This window comes from Clarias gariepinus, chromosome 10 (assembly GCF_024256425.1).
Source record: "Clarias gariepinus isolate MV-2021 ecotype Netherlands chromosome 10, CGAR_prim_01v2, whole genome shotgun sequence".
Lineage (NCBI taxonomy): Eukaryota > Metazoa > Chordata > Actinopteri > Siluriformes > Clariidae > Clarias > Clarias gariepinus.
Genome location: NC_071109.1, coordinates 6,876,623 through 6,895,352, shown reverse-complemented (window position 1 = coordinate 6,895,352; position 18,730 = coordinate 6,876,623). Strand labels below are relative to the sequence as shown.

Sequence of the window (18,730 nt, the reverse complement as noted above, 5' to 3'; positions counted from 1 at the left end):
GTGTAAAAACTGATGCCTGCCCCGAGACGATTCCTGGTCACCTCCACCTCTATGCCACTTGCGGTGGGATGGGGATGGAATGTTTGCGTGTATCTTGGACTGCTTACTCTTCTTCTGCTGCTGATGGGACTGCTTCTGTGGATGGTTCTGAAGCAGCTGAGGAACTCAGTGGGAAACGTTGCCCTTCAGTCCGCACGCTCTTTCAGGGAGCCGCACTTTGGGAACTGCAGGACCGTCAGGTTCTGAGAATGAAAAGACTATGAAAAGGGGGAATATGGAAATTATTTTTTTTTTTACGTACATTGTTGCAAGAAGACAATGTTCAGAGGAAACCTGTTTCTGAAATCACTGCTCTCGTGGGAATGACGTAGTAGACTGAGATTTCTCTGAACTACAACAAATGAAGACAGGATTCTTAAATATATTTGAGCACTGAAAATCAAATTTGTCTAAAAGATGTCTCTAAACCAGTATGCTTACTATTTTTGTTAATGTATTTGTCTTGTTTTTTTTTATTTTTATTAAGATAAGACATGCCTTTTTCTTTTTACATATTGAATTTATGTGAAACAGATACATTTTTCATTTTGGATTATCCCTTTAACATAGACACATAAAGACTTATAAACACTTCTTAGCATCCTTAGACTAGACTTGTTCTTAAAAATGAATATTATTAATATTTATATGTTTATTCTGTTATTATGTATAAACACTTTATGTGCAGGTTCTCACTTGAATGTCTATAAGCGGTCTAGTGTTAAATACTGTATTTATATGACACTCTGTATGATCAGTATTCTTTCATCCTGCGTCTGCAATAGTCCAGATCTGACAGCCTACAGCAACAACGTCTCTAAACATGATTCATTTTCATGTCTAATTAAGTCAATGGGCCACAACGTCATTCCTGCCAAAGACAGATGTTCCTGAAAGGGGAATCTCTAAACGTCCAATTTTCAGTTATCCGTGCCTCACTGTCTCGACTGTTCACTGTGCAATGATAAACACTTTTTTATTTTTTTGCTGCTTGAAGATCCTCGTATGTTTTTTGAAAGCCTAAGGTGTGCTAAACTGCTTTGACTTTTCTTTCTGCCTCATTATAATTCCACGTCACGTCCCATAAAAGAAAACAAACAACTTCAGTCCACATGCACAAGTCAATAATAATACGTTTCATTCATTATTCATTAGAATGTATTTCCTTAAGGACTTTCTTTCACATTCTGATGAATTATGGAGGTCTGCTTTTTTATATGCCTCTGTGGAAGTCTGCGTCTAGGTATTTTAAGATCTTAGAATAAGATATGGTTTGAATGAAACCAGTGCTCTCAGGAGATCTCCGTGAAACAGACTGCTGAAACACACACACATAATTAATATGATATTATAAAACTACTAAATGTTTAAGTGCTCTTTACTGATAAGGAATAAATAGTGAGCAATTGCATAACATACAGTACAGACGCAGGGATTTAAAAAGATATATATATACTGTCATGTACAGTAATTTATCATAAGCAACATATAATATAGATCCATTCTTTAGGTGATGATGCTGTACTGGATTAAATGAAGACACTCACTCATCGTCTGTACCGCTTTATCCTGTATTTAGGGTGGCGGGGACCGGGAGCCTATCCCAGAAGGCTTAGGACATGAGGCGGGGTACACCCTGGATGGACAGGGTGCCAATCCATCGCAGGGCACACAAACATACACACACTCACACACCCATTCACTCACAACTAGCCCAACCTGCATGTCTTTGAACTGTGGGAGGAAACCGGAGTACCCGGAGGAAACCCACCAAGCACTGGGAGAACATGCAAACTCCATGCACACAGAGACGAGAATCGAGCCTGGCTGGGAATCGAACCCGGACCCTGGAGGTACAAGGCGCCAGTGCTAACCAGTGCTAGCCTCATTATGGCAGTTTTTCTTTTGTTTTTTTTGAAACACAACAATGGTAATTATAAGTGAAAGTATGTATTTCTTCTTGTTTTGAAAGAAATAAACTTAAATGTTGTTTAAAGGGACAGTCTGGGTTTGTACCGCTGAAAGTTGACAAGGCCTTTATTAACCATAACATTTATCATTTTAATTGGCATGAAATAAATCTAATTTCTTTAATCTTGTTTTTTCTTCTTCTTTTTTTTTAGGGTAGAAATTAGCTCCGTTACCATGGCGCCTTGCAACCCCAGGGTCCGGGTTCAATTCCCGCCTCGGGTCTGTGTGTGTGGAGTTTGCATGTTATCTCCATGCTTGGTGGGTTTCCTCCGGGTACTCCGGTTTTCTTCCACAGTCCAAAGATATTCAGTAAGGCTGACTGGCGTTCCTAAATTTGCCAGCAACCCTGTATACAGGATAAAGCTGATGAGTGAGTGAGAATTTAGGTCCACCTCCTGCTAGCTAAGCTCTGTTTCTTTTTTTTCCCTTTTTAGTGTAGCGATTGCAACTGTGCAACTTACTTCTCCAGTTTCTAGGAGCAAAGGTAGAAGCCAGAACATATATCCTACAGATCACTATAGGATTTGTACATACCACTTGATCGCAATTGATTTAATTTTGTTTAGCATGTTGTGTGTGATGCAGATTGTTGCAGATTAGCAAATCAAGGTAACTGTAATACCTGTGTACTGTCAGCAGGGGGCACCAGCAATCTCTGGTCCTTGCTTATCTTTAAAGCAACAAGCTTGTACAATTTCTTGTTTCTTCACTATTTTCCCCAAAGAGCCAGACACTCTTGTATTTTTAATGAAGCCTTGAAGAACTGTTATGGCTCTTATTTTTGGCAAGTTTTTGTCTCTCATTTTCAGTTCAGAAAAATGCGATTCAGACTGTTTTATACATCAATCTTAAGACATGAACCAGTGAGAAACAGGTGCAGATGATGACAGATGATCAGGCGAGGATTAGTATTGGTATTAGGTGTTAAATAAATTATTAATGCTAAAATTGTATCTTTGGGCTCTTTGCTGCCTGTCGCAGTAATGCATAATTAAAGTAAATTAAGTAATTCAATTAAATTCAAATTGACGAAATTGTATTTAATCTGAAGAAATGAGGGTAACTCAAGACTTTTGACCTTACTATACTGTATGTCTGATGAATTGTTGTATTGGAACAGAAAAGATGAAGTCCTTGTTTCTTCTATTTTTGTGCTGCAAATGGGAATTAAAAATGTAAGTGAGAAAATGAAGAAACATCAAAGAACACACACCATAGAACTGATCTGTGGAATCATTCATTGGTCAGTAGAATAGGATTTGATAAAAATCCTATTCTTAAGTTGAGTATCATTAGACAATTTGTATAGAATTAATATTTAGAATTAAGGGAAAAAATACTTTCAGCAGAGAGGCGAACTCTTTTCGGGGAACGTGGAGATGCTTTTAATGTTTCCATTGCCACTGCACGTGTAAAATGAACACGGCAAAGTATTAACCACTTTTATAGAAACTAGATACTTTCTCATGGTATCGAAAATGTTCCCACTGAAAACAATTGTACATATAATTGTAATTTGATAGAGCAGGGCAGCAGTCACGTTATTAACTTCAACATTCTGAAAACTGCAGCCAGAAAAGTGTACATAATATAAGTGGAGCATCTTAGTATTTTGAGCTTTTTGTATAAGACTAGCTAAAAATCATCAAATCATCAAAGTAAATCTCCTCACAATAAGGGATCCAACTTGACTCAGAGCGCTGTTTGAGTAATGCCTGCACTTTTCCTTTTCATTCAGGTCGTTATAATTTCATTTCATTCAGGAATATGATTTGCTCGAGTACAGTTTATTGTATCGCTAATGAGGGATCCTCATGACCTGAAAGAGCAGACTCACGAACAGCTTCTACTCAGGAATAAACACCTCGTTGATGATGATAAGCATAAAAATAATCTACCATGAGTCACACAGTTAAGCTTCCAAGGCTCTCTTCCTTACGCAAAACACTAAATATAGCATGTGCCTATTGTCTCTACGTCAATACTCCCTTTCTCGTCTGTCTGTTCGAATTATCTACAGTGTATATATTTCTTTACATTTTATTCATCACATACAAGATGTGCAATATGAATGGGCAACATTTCAATTTCTGTGCACATTATTCATACTTCTTCTCCATGTACAGAAGACTTCGAGCACAGTATGGTTATGAGAATTTTAGCAACAGTAAAACATGGGGCACCTAATCTTTATAAATCGTGGGATAGCATGTGTGTGTGCAACCTGACAGTCTTGTTGTCATACAACTAATATACAGATGAGCTCAAATGAGCTGAAGGAAGACAAGATGTGACTTTGATAAAAAGTATAAAAGTAATGTGCAAACTGCTTGATGCAGATTGTAAATTATTCAAGGCAACCGATCTTTGTATCCTCACTTAGCCAACTTTCTGAGATGACTCAGTTTCTAAACCTCCTCATTACTCCCTTTATCCACCATATAAATCAAACATTTTTGCAACTTTTTAAATAATGCAAAATAAAAAACATTGTGAGAATCAGGAGTTTTTTTGTGTGCGTGTGTGTGTGTGTGTGTGTGTTAGCAAGTACCGAGTGAATCTGACTTAACACCACACTGTGAACTGATTTAGCCAACAAAGCCAGTAATTTAAACAGTTCAGTTAACAAAGCTTTTAAAACAGTCGAGTGTCCGATAACCAAATAAAACAATAAGCCTCTGGAAATCAAAAGACACCATTCTGTAAATCTGAATAAATGTTCTTGATATGAATATTTGTAACTAAATCAAGTAACACATAATTCAACACTTTTACACAATACCTTTAATATATTTGACTGTATATTAAATAATCTCTTCACTGGACATATGAAATGTATTATTATTATTATTATTATTTTGTATTTTGTAAACAGCACTTTTAAAAAGAATTTTTTTTTATTAAGTCTAAACAAATCTCCTGAGTAAATTCAATCAATACTGCTCCTGATCAATAACTGCAAATAAATTTCAGAATCCATTTACTTGCTAATGCGCTAGAGTATAAATCTTAATAGTGACACAGCAGTTTGTCTAATTTATGTTCATCAGGAACGTTCATGAACCTTTGGTGATTCTTCTTCTCTCCCCCTCTTCTTCTTACGATGAAAAGACACGTTCAGGTCAAACCAGGACTTTTTGATTGTGCAGAATAACAGAACACAGATATAAGAGTAAAACCTCCCTTTATTTTTCTGTACAATCCCATGCTACATGAATGCATCTTTCTCAGAGTTTCTCTAGTGCTTGGATACCATCAGGGTAGAATGTTTTCTCAGTCTGCCGGAGCCATGATCGGAGCCTGATTCACACCTGAAACACTGGCCTCCCAGGAACTCCTTTAATGACCCAAACATGTGGAAATGTCTTGGAGCGAGACCAGGGGGATGTGGCAATAACTCTCAAGAGGTCTTCTTTAAAATACTTGCACCATTCAGATGATTTACTGCGGTTAAGAGGCTCATCACCGTCCTGTGATACTTAAAGTCTTCTATAAATGACACTTGATTTAATGAGTTCCTTGATGAGAAATTCCATCACAAGTCTCAGCTTGACTTGAATTCAACCTTGTATTACTGTACCACCATTCAGCTTATTTGTACCTTCACTTTAATATAAATCATCACAGAGTCAGTCAGTTTCCACATAAAGTGCTATATTGAGATATCATTATCAGGTGATCGTGTTGTACATTGTGTTGCCTTTCAAATAGTTTTCCATACTGCTTTTCCTGCTTAGCATCTCAGGGAAAAAGTTGGGGCAAACCCTGAAACTCTGCATGGTGTGGTGTTCCAGCCCATAGCGGGACATAAGCACACACACACATACACTCACATACTCATACACTATGGGCAACTTATCAGTATTATTTGGACTGTGAGAGGAAAAATCTATTTACATATAAAGTATTTATTTCTAATTGTTAAGTATTTATTTTATTATTGATTATTTTTTTAAATAAATGTCTATAAAAGGCTTATATATAAAGATTTTGATGATGTCAACAATTAACTATTTATTATGTTTAATTTCGTAATTAAAATGTTGCACATAGTCTAGGTACCTCCTGTAAATGTACAGTATTTTTAACAGAAAATGAATGTGAAAATAATAAAAAATAATTAAAATAAGAACTAAGAGATATAGTGCAGATGAAAATAATGTAGACAGCTTCCAGGTTATAGCTGGAATTTAAAGTCACCCTGGAGAATAACAATCAATTGCACTTGTCTTTTTTAGTCTTCACTTTAAAAGCACAATTAGCTGGAATTGCCAGTGTGTGAAAGATGATGTAGCATTGATTGATTGCTAGTTATTTATTATATTTTTATGTTTTTTTTTTTACTGAAACCTGTTTCTGTGTTTTTACGTCAGTAAACAAAAAAGTCCTTCCTTTAAATTATAATATTCATGACACCATTATAACTGAAATACAATTCTTCTTCATTATTGTAATACATGCAGATGATTACTGAAAATGAATGTATGAATAAATGAATATCTCTAGGAACTGAAGTGTAAATAGGATGTACAACAGATAAGGATTACATTTCAAAGTAATTTTGATCACCACCTGACGATGATCAAATAACAGTCTCACTATTCTGTGAGGTGTAAAATCATACCCTCGTTGCATCCTGTGTGTGTGTGTGTGTGTGTGTGTGTCTGTGCATGAGTGTGTAATGTTTATTGGTGAGGCTGGAGCCTCATCGGCCCGCTGCAGATCTGGGTCGAGGTTTGCGCTCAGGTAATCTGATAACAGTCTTCTCACATCACTGTCGTTCCGCCAGTAGTGCTCCAGGTAATTAGGGCTTTGTGTTTTTGCACACTGCTAATCAGAATGATGTGTGATATACCTGATACAGAAAAGCTTCAGAAAGCGGCCTCAACCAGCACTCACTCACACACACCGCTCACCCCACTGCAGGATTCACTCTGCATTACCTTCATCTCTTTAGGGCTCTTTATGAGCATGCACACTAAATTACTGTAGGAAAATCAGAGCTGTTTTATTTGGTCTAATTATATTTTGCTGTATTTGTAGCATATATTTATTATTCATTATTCATACTTTTCTATCTATCTATCTATCTATCTATCTATCTATCTATCTATCTATCTATCTATCTATCTACACCAATAGTATTTATTTCTACCTCTTAACTATTTATTTTATTATTGATTTTTTTAAACAATCTTTTTAAATAAATGTGTAAAAATATATTAAATATTCTTATTTTGATGATGATGATGATGATGACAATAATTACTTTTTTATTTTGTTTACTTTCTTTATTAAAATGTTGTACCAATTTTAGGTACAATAAGTAAATGTATTTTCAACAAAGAAAGAAATCTGTAAAAAATAATAAAAATAAATACAAGAATGTTTTATAAAAAAATTAAATAAAAAAATTAAATAAAATTAAAAGCTTACAACTTGAATTATTTTTTTTAATGTTTTATTTATATGAATTGTAGCAGGATATTAATTAACTATAAAGAAAGTATATTTCTGTCTCTAGGATGAAACATTAACGTCTAACGTCAGCAGGGGGTGTGATTTGGGCTGCAATGAAAACCAATGCAGCGTTTGGAGCTCTGCGTTCGTGCACAGGTGAGAGGGTAGAGCAACAGGTAATTTGCAACAGGTAAGTTTTCTCTTCTTCTGTGGAAGGTTAATAAACACAGGACAGCCTGAAATAATCTAGGGAACAAACAATCAATTTTACATATACCATTTGCATATTCTATTATTAAAACAAGCCATTGATGATGATGATGATGATGATGATGATGATGATGATGATCATGATTAAGACAAGCATTGTTGTTGTTCTTTGTTTGTTTGTTTAGATTTTACACATTGGACATATTTGAATCTTCGCACATGGTAAGAGCAGTCTGTGAGCAACAAGTGCATGGGCTTAAAATATTAATGTTTTTATTTTAAAATAAATGAGGCGAGGGAAAGAGAGATTATAAGTAATGCCTATAGCACTGCCTCAGGTCAGATAAAATATCTTCGCATGTTTAAGAATTTTTCTAATCATAACTTTCTCAAAGAAATAATAATAATAAGAAGAATTTTTCATATTAATTGTGATAAAATTATTACAGCCGAAAATTAACATTTTTATAGTATATATATATATAGTATGATTGACATTACTGATTAGGACTGACTAACTTTGATTAGGACTTTGACAATAATTGACTTTGATTGAGACTAAAGATAAAATAAAACAAACAAAAAAAAATTTTAATTACATTTAATTACATTTAAGTTAAATTAAATACAGATATTACTGTACAGATATTATAAAAAGCCAACATGTTAGACATTAGAACTACAGTATTATCACAAATTCTTTAAGATGTTTGCATGATATCTAACTTTATTTTTGCTACATACAGTAATTCACATATATTTAATAACAATGTACATATATAAAAAAATGCATATTTATATATGCAATAAATATAATTCTGCAATGATCCTAAAATAGTTAAATATAAAATGTGTCCAGGGTACAAAAATAGCACAGTCCTCTTTGAATAATTGGTTTCTTCAAATATTCTGTGGATAATTAATTCTTCTTATAGCTTCTAAAAGAAGCTTTTTTTTTTTTTTTACTTGGAAACTGTTCTGGGAGTCGGTCAGTCGCAGACTTTCATCTACAACCTTTCAAGGTTCCTCCAGAGAGAGAGAACTGAAGAAGCCTAAGAAGATTAAAGAGTGCTTTATCACTTTGCCCTACATCATTAATCATGCACTTACCATTTCAATTATCATGATTTTATGACTAGGTTTAGGTTCTGTCTGGGTTATGAATAATAGCCTTAATGACCTCAAAACATTGCTTTGACTCTGTAGCTTAATTGTAGCATCCGGACAGGATCTGAATAAATAAAGAGTTGAGATGAGACGGGCCACACAATGCCTCGGAGAGTCGGAGATGCTCTGAGGTTCTCGGTTGTGCCGGACAAAAGTAATCGATCTCTAGAAGGTAGAAGGATGGATAACAGCAGACTCTAATCTAATCATTTAATCTACAAAGATTCATGATTAGTGCTTGGCTTGTCACGTCACATGTTTCTTTAATTTTGCTGTTCTGAGTAGTGCTGTGTAACACTGCACCCAGCCATCACTGTAGATCTTAGAGCAATACAAATGTAATATTTCTAATAGAATATCTACTTAAGTAATGATGAATAATGAGTAAAATTGGATCTTATGGGAATCAAAATATAAACAAAATAATATTTTAATTATTATTATAATTATTTTGGCCAAATACCAATATGAAAAAAAGGTAATGGTAATTTTTTTTTCTAATTTATGTTGCTTTATTTTCTTAAAAATGGCAAGGTTTTCTGAACTAAGAGTATTTACAAAATTACATACACAGTTATATATTATATACTGTACATATATTATATACCCTAACTATATAATATAACTTATTCTTTATAATATAACTAACATAGTATGTCAATCCATTCAGTAAACTACATACTGTACATACTGTAGTTAACGTTTATTTTATTTATGACTAAAATACAGCCACAACATTAGCATATATAACTTATATATAACTATATTAATGAATAACAATGTACTACAAACTGTATATAATCAATTAAACTGATGTTACTAAATATACATTTTTATATTTACCTTTGAACTAATTTTACTATAACTATTTAATTAGCTTCTCTGATGATTTACAAATTAAGCCACTTAAAAATTGTATTTATTTCTCACATATGTTTACAGCATATACAATAATAATAATAATAATAATAATAATAATAATAATAACAATTTTTATTATTATTTGGCCTCTTTAGTTAATTACTAGTCACATTAATGTATTAATTGATATACATGCTACCTGGAAATATTACCTTATTTATAGGATAATGCAGTTTATTCATTTTGAATTATGAAGTAAATACTGTAATAACCATTAATAAATCTTAAATGAAAATGCTTTATATACTTTAAAAAAATGTTGCAATTTTAATAAATATATGATTGCACTTTTTTATCTAAACAGATTATAGACTTTAATACTTTGTCCTGGAACAAACCATACTTAGTCTTCTAGGAGGTTATATACTGTATATATAAGCGAAAAGAGATGTGTGTATGCTGTCTTATTTAAATACCTGATTTGAATAAAGTTAAATATTTTCCCAGCAGTGCTACAAAAGATGTATTCAACTTATAGTTTATTTCAAAGTCACAACAAATGGCTGGATGGTCAAATAATATTTGCAAATAGGTATTTATATAAGCATTTTGTTTAATATGACAAATCAAACTTATATTAATGTATTAAAAAAGTGTTTTCAATCTCTCAATCAAAGTTCTCACAAATATTTCTGAATATTTCTAAAAGGCAAACTTAGTCTCATGATAAGGGCTTGTTATTATAACAGTAACAGCTACTTCAAAGAAGAAAAGCATTCTTCAAAGCACTGAATACATTTTTATCAATGTAATGTCACATAGAACAGCAGCTCAAAGAAATTGCCATTACTTTATTTTCAGTATTTCTAGTTCCATAGGCCTTGAAAATCCATATGCCTTGCACAATTTGAAAACAAAAATGAACTTTTTTTATATATTATAATCATAGTGGTTAGCAGTCCTGCCTCGTGCCGCCAGGGGTAAGGGATGGATTCCAGTCTGTGTGTGGAGATATTATGTTCTAGCTGTGCTTGGTGGGTTTCCTCCACGTACCACCAGTTTCCTCCACTAGTCCAAAGACACGCAGATTAGGTTATCTGCTGTTTCCAAATTGCCTGTAGTGTGAGGGTGTACAGGGTGTACCATGCCTCATGCCCCAGGGTGTCCAAGGTGTACCATGCCTCATGCCCAAAGTCCCCTGGTACAGGAGCTTGTCTCTTATTTCATTTATACATAAACAGACAAAAGGTAAGGTAAGCCATCTTTAAACACAAACAAAAAGACAGGAAGTGTACTCTCCTACTCAAATCACATAGCTTAGACAGAACTTTGGCAGACAATCTGCCCTGTTGAGATATATTTTAATTATTTTGTCGTGAGCTAGCATATGAATCTGCTATCGATTAAAGATTTATCTCACTGAAGGCTGATTCTGAAATCATTTACATAGTAATGAGAAAGAAGGACTGGATCACAGGAAGAGTAGCTGACAGTACAAGAGATTTATATGTCTCATATCCTAACACCTGAGCTGACAACATGAAAAAAAAAAGGCATTAAGGTGGCTGGCTAGTCAAACCCCGGCTGTTGTGGAGTTTGAAATGATTTCAAGAGATGAGCAGAGATACAGTAATTTACTGTTCCCTATGTGGAGTAATCAGGCTGTGCTTTGTCCTTCAGGCTTACAGAGGCAGTGTGAGACCTTTTGTGCACTTCAACGCCAAGCAGGATGCTGATATCTTACGAAAAGCCATGAAAGGAATCGGTGAGGAACCTAGGTTTATCCTGACGGTCAAACTGAGCTGGTTCTGTAATCAAGTATTCCATTCACACCAAACCCAAAGGTCGAATTCTCGTTCTCTCAATCCGTCTCTCTGTGTTCCAGAGAGTCCCTTTCTCGTGAAAAGATGTGAAATCCGCAGCTGATTAATTCTAACTCTAGGCTGCATTCAGACAGTAACTAATGATCTCATTGTTTACTTCCCAAAATCAGACATCTGTTAAGGTGTGGTAATTACCAGACTTTGTCACATTCTGTTTGTGTGTGTTTTTGTGTGTTACAATGACTCACACTATTTGCGTGCCAACTTTCTAACAGCACAGCCTGCCATTTAATACTTTAACTCATTCTCTGGTAAATCCAAATAAAAATGTGGAAACCATAAAATGCTTTAGTGCATCACACCATCCTGTGCAATATTTTTTTATTTTATGCACAGCATGTGTATTGATGTTACAGCATATCACATCAGTTTGATATATAAAAAGTTATTAACGAATTACTGTACATGGTTCACAAAACTTTTTTTTTTATCAGTTCTGTATATAGTTAAGTGATATCACACTGGCGTCCTGGAAGTCATCATGGCTGTGATGGTATGGGTCATGCTGTCGTGCTGGTTATCAGCATGACCCATATCATCATGTTGACTTCCAGGACAACAGCATGACCTTGAGTGTGATATTGCTTTTATACTACAGTTCCACAAACAACATTTATTATCAAAGGATTATGATTAGTTTATCACTTTAACCAGTTATTTTGCTCCACCAACACATATATTTTCGTGACTTTTGGCCAAATACCAATATGAAGAAAATGTTAATAGTAAGTTATGTTGCTATATTTTCTGAAAAATGGCAAAGTTTCCATAACTAAGATTATTTAAAGAATCACATGCATAATTATATATAATAAATATATTAATGTACACAAACTAGTTATAATATAACTAACAAAGTATGTCAATCCACACAGTAAACTATATACAAGGTGACACAAAAAACGGGAACTTTTTTACAATCCAATAAAACTAGAAGTGATAAAAGAATTTTTTTTTATTGCCCGTTCCACTGATCCATGATTGCTAAAACGATGGAGTGTTTACTTGCTAAATGTCACTAACCCGCAGTGCTACCACCTGCTAATAGCTACTAATACAAGATAAAAAATAGATCATGTTTATTAGTTATGACTAAAATACGGCCACATTAACATATAGGCCTATTAACTAATAACATGCTACTGCAAACTGTATACTGTATAATCAATTGAACTAATGTTACTAACGGAACTAACTAACCGCGACTGGCGGCCAGAATTGGCAACCGACAGTTAGTGTAATTAAAAGGGGTGAAAGTTGTTTAAAAAAAAAAATAATAATTAATTCTTACTTGTACTATGTAAACAAAAGATTTACGTTATATTTCCACTTATTTTGTGTTAAAATATCAGATCAGTTACCTTTTGGGTTGGAGTTGAATCCCTAACAACGTTAAATGGAAAGCTAGTGCACTATAGGGTGTAGTAGTGCCCTTGATCAGGGATTAGAGAGGGATTTGTGATGCAGCCTGGATTTAGAAGCTATAAAAATAAAAAATATTAAAAGTAAAAAAAAAAGTTAGTAGTTTAAGATGACAACTTTTTCAGATGTGTTTTCTTGGTGTAAGTGCTTCCATGACGTGAAGTGATTCCATCCAGTCCTACTTTCACCCATGTGATGCAGACACATATATAATACATGTCTGAGTGCTGTTACTGTCCATTATCATCACTTATGATTTACCTTTCGTCTATTCAGATTACTCGGTCTGAACTAACTGTTGTATAATTACACGTGATATTAAAGTAATGAAGTGTGATCAAATTGCAAACACTTTTATCACCATTGTTGTGTTAATTAAAAGGATCTAACATCCACTCAGGATGTTTTAACATGTGGTTTGAGAAGGTTTAAACATTCATGTATCTCTGTGTGTGGGGGTTCCTGCGTAGGCACTGACGAAGAAACCATCCTCATGCTTTTACCTGCCCGGAACAATGACCAGAGGCAAGAGATCAAGGCGGCTTATAAGAAAGCACATGGCAAAGTGAGACAAGCTCATGTTCACATTCATTCCTTCATCGTTGATCTAACATGTTTTCTTTCACTCTCCAGATCTCTTAAACTTAATATTCTTAGTTATAAATCTCAGGCACTATATGGCCTCCCACTCTGTCAGAGTTTGATGATCTGTATTGCTGGATAGTATTTGCTAAAGATAGATAGAACTCGTATTGAAGTTGGCAACCTGCAGAATTCACGACTATATAAAAGCATCTGCATGTGCAGAAAAACATGATAAATAGCTTTAGAAATCTTTTTCAGACCCCCTGGCCTGTACGTGTTTGTGAAGTATGACTCTATAGAGAAGCTCTAATAACAGCGCTGTCAAGCTCAAGACCTCAATTACTTTTCAGTCAGTCATTGACTATATACAATTTTTTTTATAGCCCATCTATTTTTCTGCCCCCTTCTCTTTCTAGGATCTGGTGAAAGACCTGAGGTCAGAGCTGGGAGGGAAGTTAGAGGACTTGATCGTGGCTCTCATGTCTCCATCTCGTGTGTACGATGCAGATCAGCTCCATAAGGCTATTAAGGTCTGGTCACAATGCTCTCATCTCTGTTCTGTTTTTGGCTTTTCACTTATTTGAGACGGTAAAATCGTTTCCAGTCATATAAATGAATTGAATAAATGAACTGAATCTTGTGGTGTTAAAAATAAGAAAGAAAGCGCATAGCATCTAAACTAAAGGTTGATTATAGTATATATTAAATATTTTTTCTTAAGAATATTTATATATTATATATCTTCTGACATATACTACAGGGTGCAGGTACTGATGATAAAATCTTGATTGAGATCCTGGCCTCCAGAACACCTGAGCAGATGAAGGAGATCACCAAGATATACAAAAAAGGTAAACCTGAGAAAAAGATTGTGCTGTATACAGTAGACCAATCAGCCACAACACTAGCACTACCGCCAGGTTAATGAAATATGAGGACATCCAATAAATTTCTAGTGATGGTGATCATCATAAAGACCTGTGAGATACATCTACAGTAGATCCATGTACAGCAAGTGAAATTTTCAAGTGGACTCCAAGATCTATCTCTAAAGAAGATTTTCTACAGTATTATTCTATTGTGAGAAACCCACTGTCACGCAATAGGCATAAATATACACCAGATGTCAGTGTGAGTGTCACATAATCCAGAAACTGGAGAAGGAAAACCGCCTGGCTCCAGTAAGGTTTGATTCGTCTTTAATCATTTGTTCTTGTTCTTGTTAGAGTATGGAAGCAAGCTGGAGAAAGACATCATGGGAGATACGTCTGGACATTACCAGAGGTTGTTGGTTATGCTTTTACAGGTACATTGTGTAACTTGACATCTCTTTTCATGTTAAAAGATAAAAAAAATAATAATCAGCAAATTCAAATGCAAATGCAAACTAATGCAAGTCATTTAGTGCCTTTGATCTGCTGTGGTGTCCTTGAGCAAGTTGGTTAACCCCTTACACTCCACTTGTGACTATCACTTACTTCTGAAATTACAGACATTTCATATGTTTTCGAAACAGTTACTGAATATTTTATGGCTATTCTTGCCTAGTATTCTTTAAGTCCCAGACCTAAATAATAAATTAGGAGTTTAACGGCTCCCACATAGACCGAAAAGCATCAATTAAACACAACACCAATGGAATGAAACCAGAAGGTGCCACAAGGGCAAAAGGTCAAGCTACAGTTAGTCCAAGCATAGAGGTTAAGATGATCAAGATGAGTGATGATAAGTTGAAACCATGGAAACAGTGAGAGAGGTGATCATGATCTCACTACTATCTGATTAAAAGCGTGGTGCAAGCGTGAGGATTAAATGCACCTTGGGAGTAAACAGCTGGTAACTCAATCCCAGGAGTTGCCAGGTTGAGTAAAGCTCATCAGCTTTGTCTAATCAGGAACTGTAGGCTGATATCGGTCTTGCCTTGCGAAGCATCTTGACTTTTAATGTTCTTTGGTTCACTTTAGGGGGAAAGGGCGGAGGGAGTGGATGAGAGCCAAGTGGAGAAAGACGCCAAGGTAGACAGATCATGTTTACGTTTTCTATTGCATAAATGAAACAATCACAGAAACGAGGAAAAGATTATATAAGGTCATGTGGATTCTAACGAAGTATTAAAATATATATTACCATTTTTGATATGAACTTCTGTAAAAGATCAGAATATTCAAATAATAATGATGCCGATGGGTTCTTTGCTTCTTGATTACTAGTTTCATAGAGTAGCGGTGTGACGAGGTGCTTTAAGGGGAATTTACAGGGAAATCGATATGCAGGTTCACTTCCAAGGTGTCTCGCTGGTCATGTTTCAGGAATTGTTTACCGCCGGGGCGAAGAAGGTTGGCACAGATGAAGAAAAATTCGTCCACATCCTGGGCAACAGGAGCATCGAGCACCTGAGGCAAGGTAATTTACATAAGTTTAAAATGGTCCTTCTCTACATCTCGAAATGATTAAACTGCCTTCCTTCTGAGGAAAGTATGTCCCAGTTTAATCAGAGGCTACTTAACCCAATCGTATTATATTGTGTTATAGTAGATTAAGTGTCATGAACCATGAATATTATTATCTAATATTGAATTATTGCCTTATAAAAACCTATTGTGAAAGTCTGAGAGTTTCACAAATAAGGAATAAAACAAACAGACGTGCTGGATGCATGTCCAACAACAGTATGATTTCTACAACCAACACATGTATTGTGTAATGCATGTATAAAATGTTTTATTTTCCTCTATATACTCCAGTTTCCTCCCACAGTCCAAAGGCATATAGTGTAGGTTGATTGGAATTTCCAAATTGCCCATGGTGTATAAGTCTGTGTGTGCTTGTGCCCTTGCAATGGGTTGGCACGGGACAAGAAGCATGCACTTGGACCTCATCTTTTTTCGATAATGAACTTGCAAGTTGCCGAATGGTTTTGACTTTTTTGGGGCTTGAGCTCGTTAAAGGTCTTCCTGATCTCCTGTCTTCTTCCAGTGTTGTTCTTCTGCTCTTCTGTTCCACTCATCCTAAACGACTCATTGCAGAATTGCTGTAAACTTGCCAAATTATGTCAAACGTCTCCGTGGCAGATCTGTCCAGTTTCACACAGAATCTCAGGTTCACTGTTTGTTCTAAATTGCTGTCCATGATGAAAAAGCAGAATGGTCAGAATAGCACCAGTTGCACAGCTTTCGGTGTACACAGGATGATGTCTTTTGGCACACTGACTTATGAAGGTTGGTGTTCCTTGTGACTGTTGGTGTGTTACAAAAGTCATCCTGAAATTTTTCGATACCACCTCATATATGGAATAAGCAGTTACTACTGTACGTAACACTGCAGTGAAAGGCAGTGGTTGTGTCATAGGTTACCCTTTACTAGTACTAGATACACTCCATGACCAAAGAAAAGTCTTTAGCATCAATTGGCATGCAACGTTGTCGCCAATTCATGGGTGAAAATGATTCCTCATTCTTGCAGAACCACTCATTTACTATTTACATTTGGGCATTTGGCAGACCCCCTTATCCAGAGCAAATAACATTTTATCTCATTATACATCTGAGCAGTTGAGGGTAAGGGGCCTTGCTCAAGGGCCCAACAGGGGGAATTTGGTGGTCGTAGGGGTTTGAACCTGGGACCTTCCTAACCGTAGCCTACGGTTGATCAACTGCAGCAACCCCAGATCCTAACACTACCTCCAGACGCTTACACAGTGGCCACAATGCATGATGGGTGCATTGTACATTGAAGTACTACAAAGTAATCATATTCTAGTAAACTGTACTGAAACTATTCATGCTTCAAGTGTTCCTTCTTCTTTTCTCCAGTGTTCGCTGTATATAAACAGATAGCCGGCTGTGACATTGAAGAGAGTATTTGTGGGGAGTTTACTGGCAACCTTGAAGCATTGCTCATAGCAGTGGGTAAGAAAAAAGCAAAAGGAACATGTCTGCAATGAAACAATTTTGAAAAGCAGTCTCACTAGAATGCAAATTAATTGGCTAAACCTCTTGTTTCCCAGTGAAATGTGTGAAAAGTGTACCTGGATATTTCGCTCACGCCCTACGTGACTCTATGAGGGTAGGAATTGTTGCCATTTTAGTTTATGTACACTGGAAAAGTGTCTGTGCTTTATTTGCTGGTTTGTCTTCCCCAGCGTGCCGGCACTGATGACGAGACTCTGATCAGGATCATGGTGTCCAGGAGTGAGGAGGACATGTTGGACATCAGAGCTCAATACAAGAAAATGTATGGAGAGTCACTGTACCGTACCATACAGGCAGGTGCAATACATACATGCCTCTTTATATACACACACACACACACACACACACACACACACACACACACACACACACACACACACACACAAAAGCGAAGGTCAGTGTATTAGAGCATGGTGTGAACTGGAAATGCTGAAGTAGGGCCATTGTTGCATTGCTTTTATCTCTCTCGCAGAATAAATCCAACTGTCTTATTACTATATCTTTGTCAGATTTTGTTTTTATGATGATGTTTATTTATTTATTTATTTATTTATTTATTTATTTTCAGGAAGATACTGATGGTGATTACGGAAAGGCCCTGCTCTACCTCTGTGGTGGAGATGATTAATTCTCACTTTTATTTATAAGCATAAGATTAACTCATCTACTAATTATTAATATTCAGCTTTTCTATAATTCCTAATCGTAGGTAAGCTATGACATGTTTTATATTAGGAATATATAAACCTAATTTATTGCAATCAAATTATAAAATATACACTCATCACATCTAAACTCATGTCTTCTTCTTCTTCTTCTTCTTCTAGACTCTATTCATGATTCAGTAATTAAGTGGTTAATGTAATTATTAAAACAGTATAAAGGTACCAGTATCTCCACTACAGCAGTTAAAGGAACAAGTTTATTGATTTTAAAATAAACCCTTTTTTCACTCATTACATTTTCACTTTTATACATTTGATTTCAGATTAAAAAGCATTCCCTATTACATCACAAAGCGTTGTCTTTAGAGTGTTTTTTGTGTCTTTAGTTGCCAAGGTGTTGTGATGTTTACTTTTAACCTTGTACCTTTATTAATGCATAGGATATAATTTGATTTCTAGGGCCTAACGAGCCATGGGGATAAGACTTATTAATAAA

At 35.3% G+C, this 18,730-nt stretch overlaps 1 protein-coding gene across 1 annotated transcript; it reads left to right on the top strand.

The window, feature by feature from the left end:
• Positions 1 to 7,633: 7,633 nt before the first annotated feature.
• Positions 7,634 to 18,498, top strand: anxa5a (annexin A5a). Its single transcript, XM_053506275.1, has 13 exons — positions 7,634 to 7,660; positions 7,866 to 7,902; positions 11,389 to 11,473; positions 13,484 to 13,578; positions 14,015 to 14,128; positions 14,359 to 14,449; positions 14,825 to 14,904; positions 15,563 to 15,613; positions 15,908 to 16,001; positions 17,411 to 17,506; positions 17,605 to 17,663; positions 17,740 to 17,866; positions 18,142 to 18,498. Exons 2-13 carry the CDS (start codon positions 7,900 to 7,902, stop codon positions 18,195 to 18,197), a joined length of 951 nt encoding a protein of 316 aa, XP_053362250.1. The 5' UTR covers positions 7,634 to 7,660; positions 7,866 to 7,899; the 3' UTR covers positions 18,198 to 18,498.
• Positions 18,499 to 18,730: the final 232 nt, after the last annotated feature.

What these genes read in the sequence shown, in the direction of transcription:
- anxa5a (XM_053506275.1), top strand. An exon ending in CACCAAGATATACAAAAAAG is followed by an intron (nt 14,450 to 14,824) that starts GTAAACCTGAGA and finishes TGTTCTTGTTAG; the next exon opens with AGTATGGAAGCAAGCTGGAG. An exon ending in GTACCGTACCATACAGGCAG is followed by an intron (nt 17,867 to 18,141) that starts GTGCAATACATA and finishes ATTTTCAGGAAG; the next exon opens with ATACTGATGGTGATTACGGA.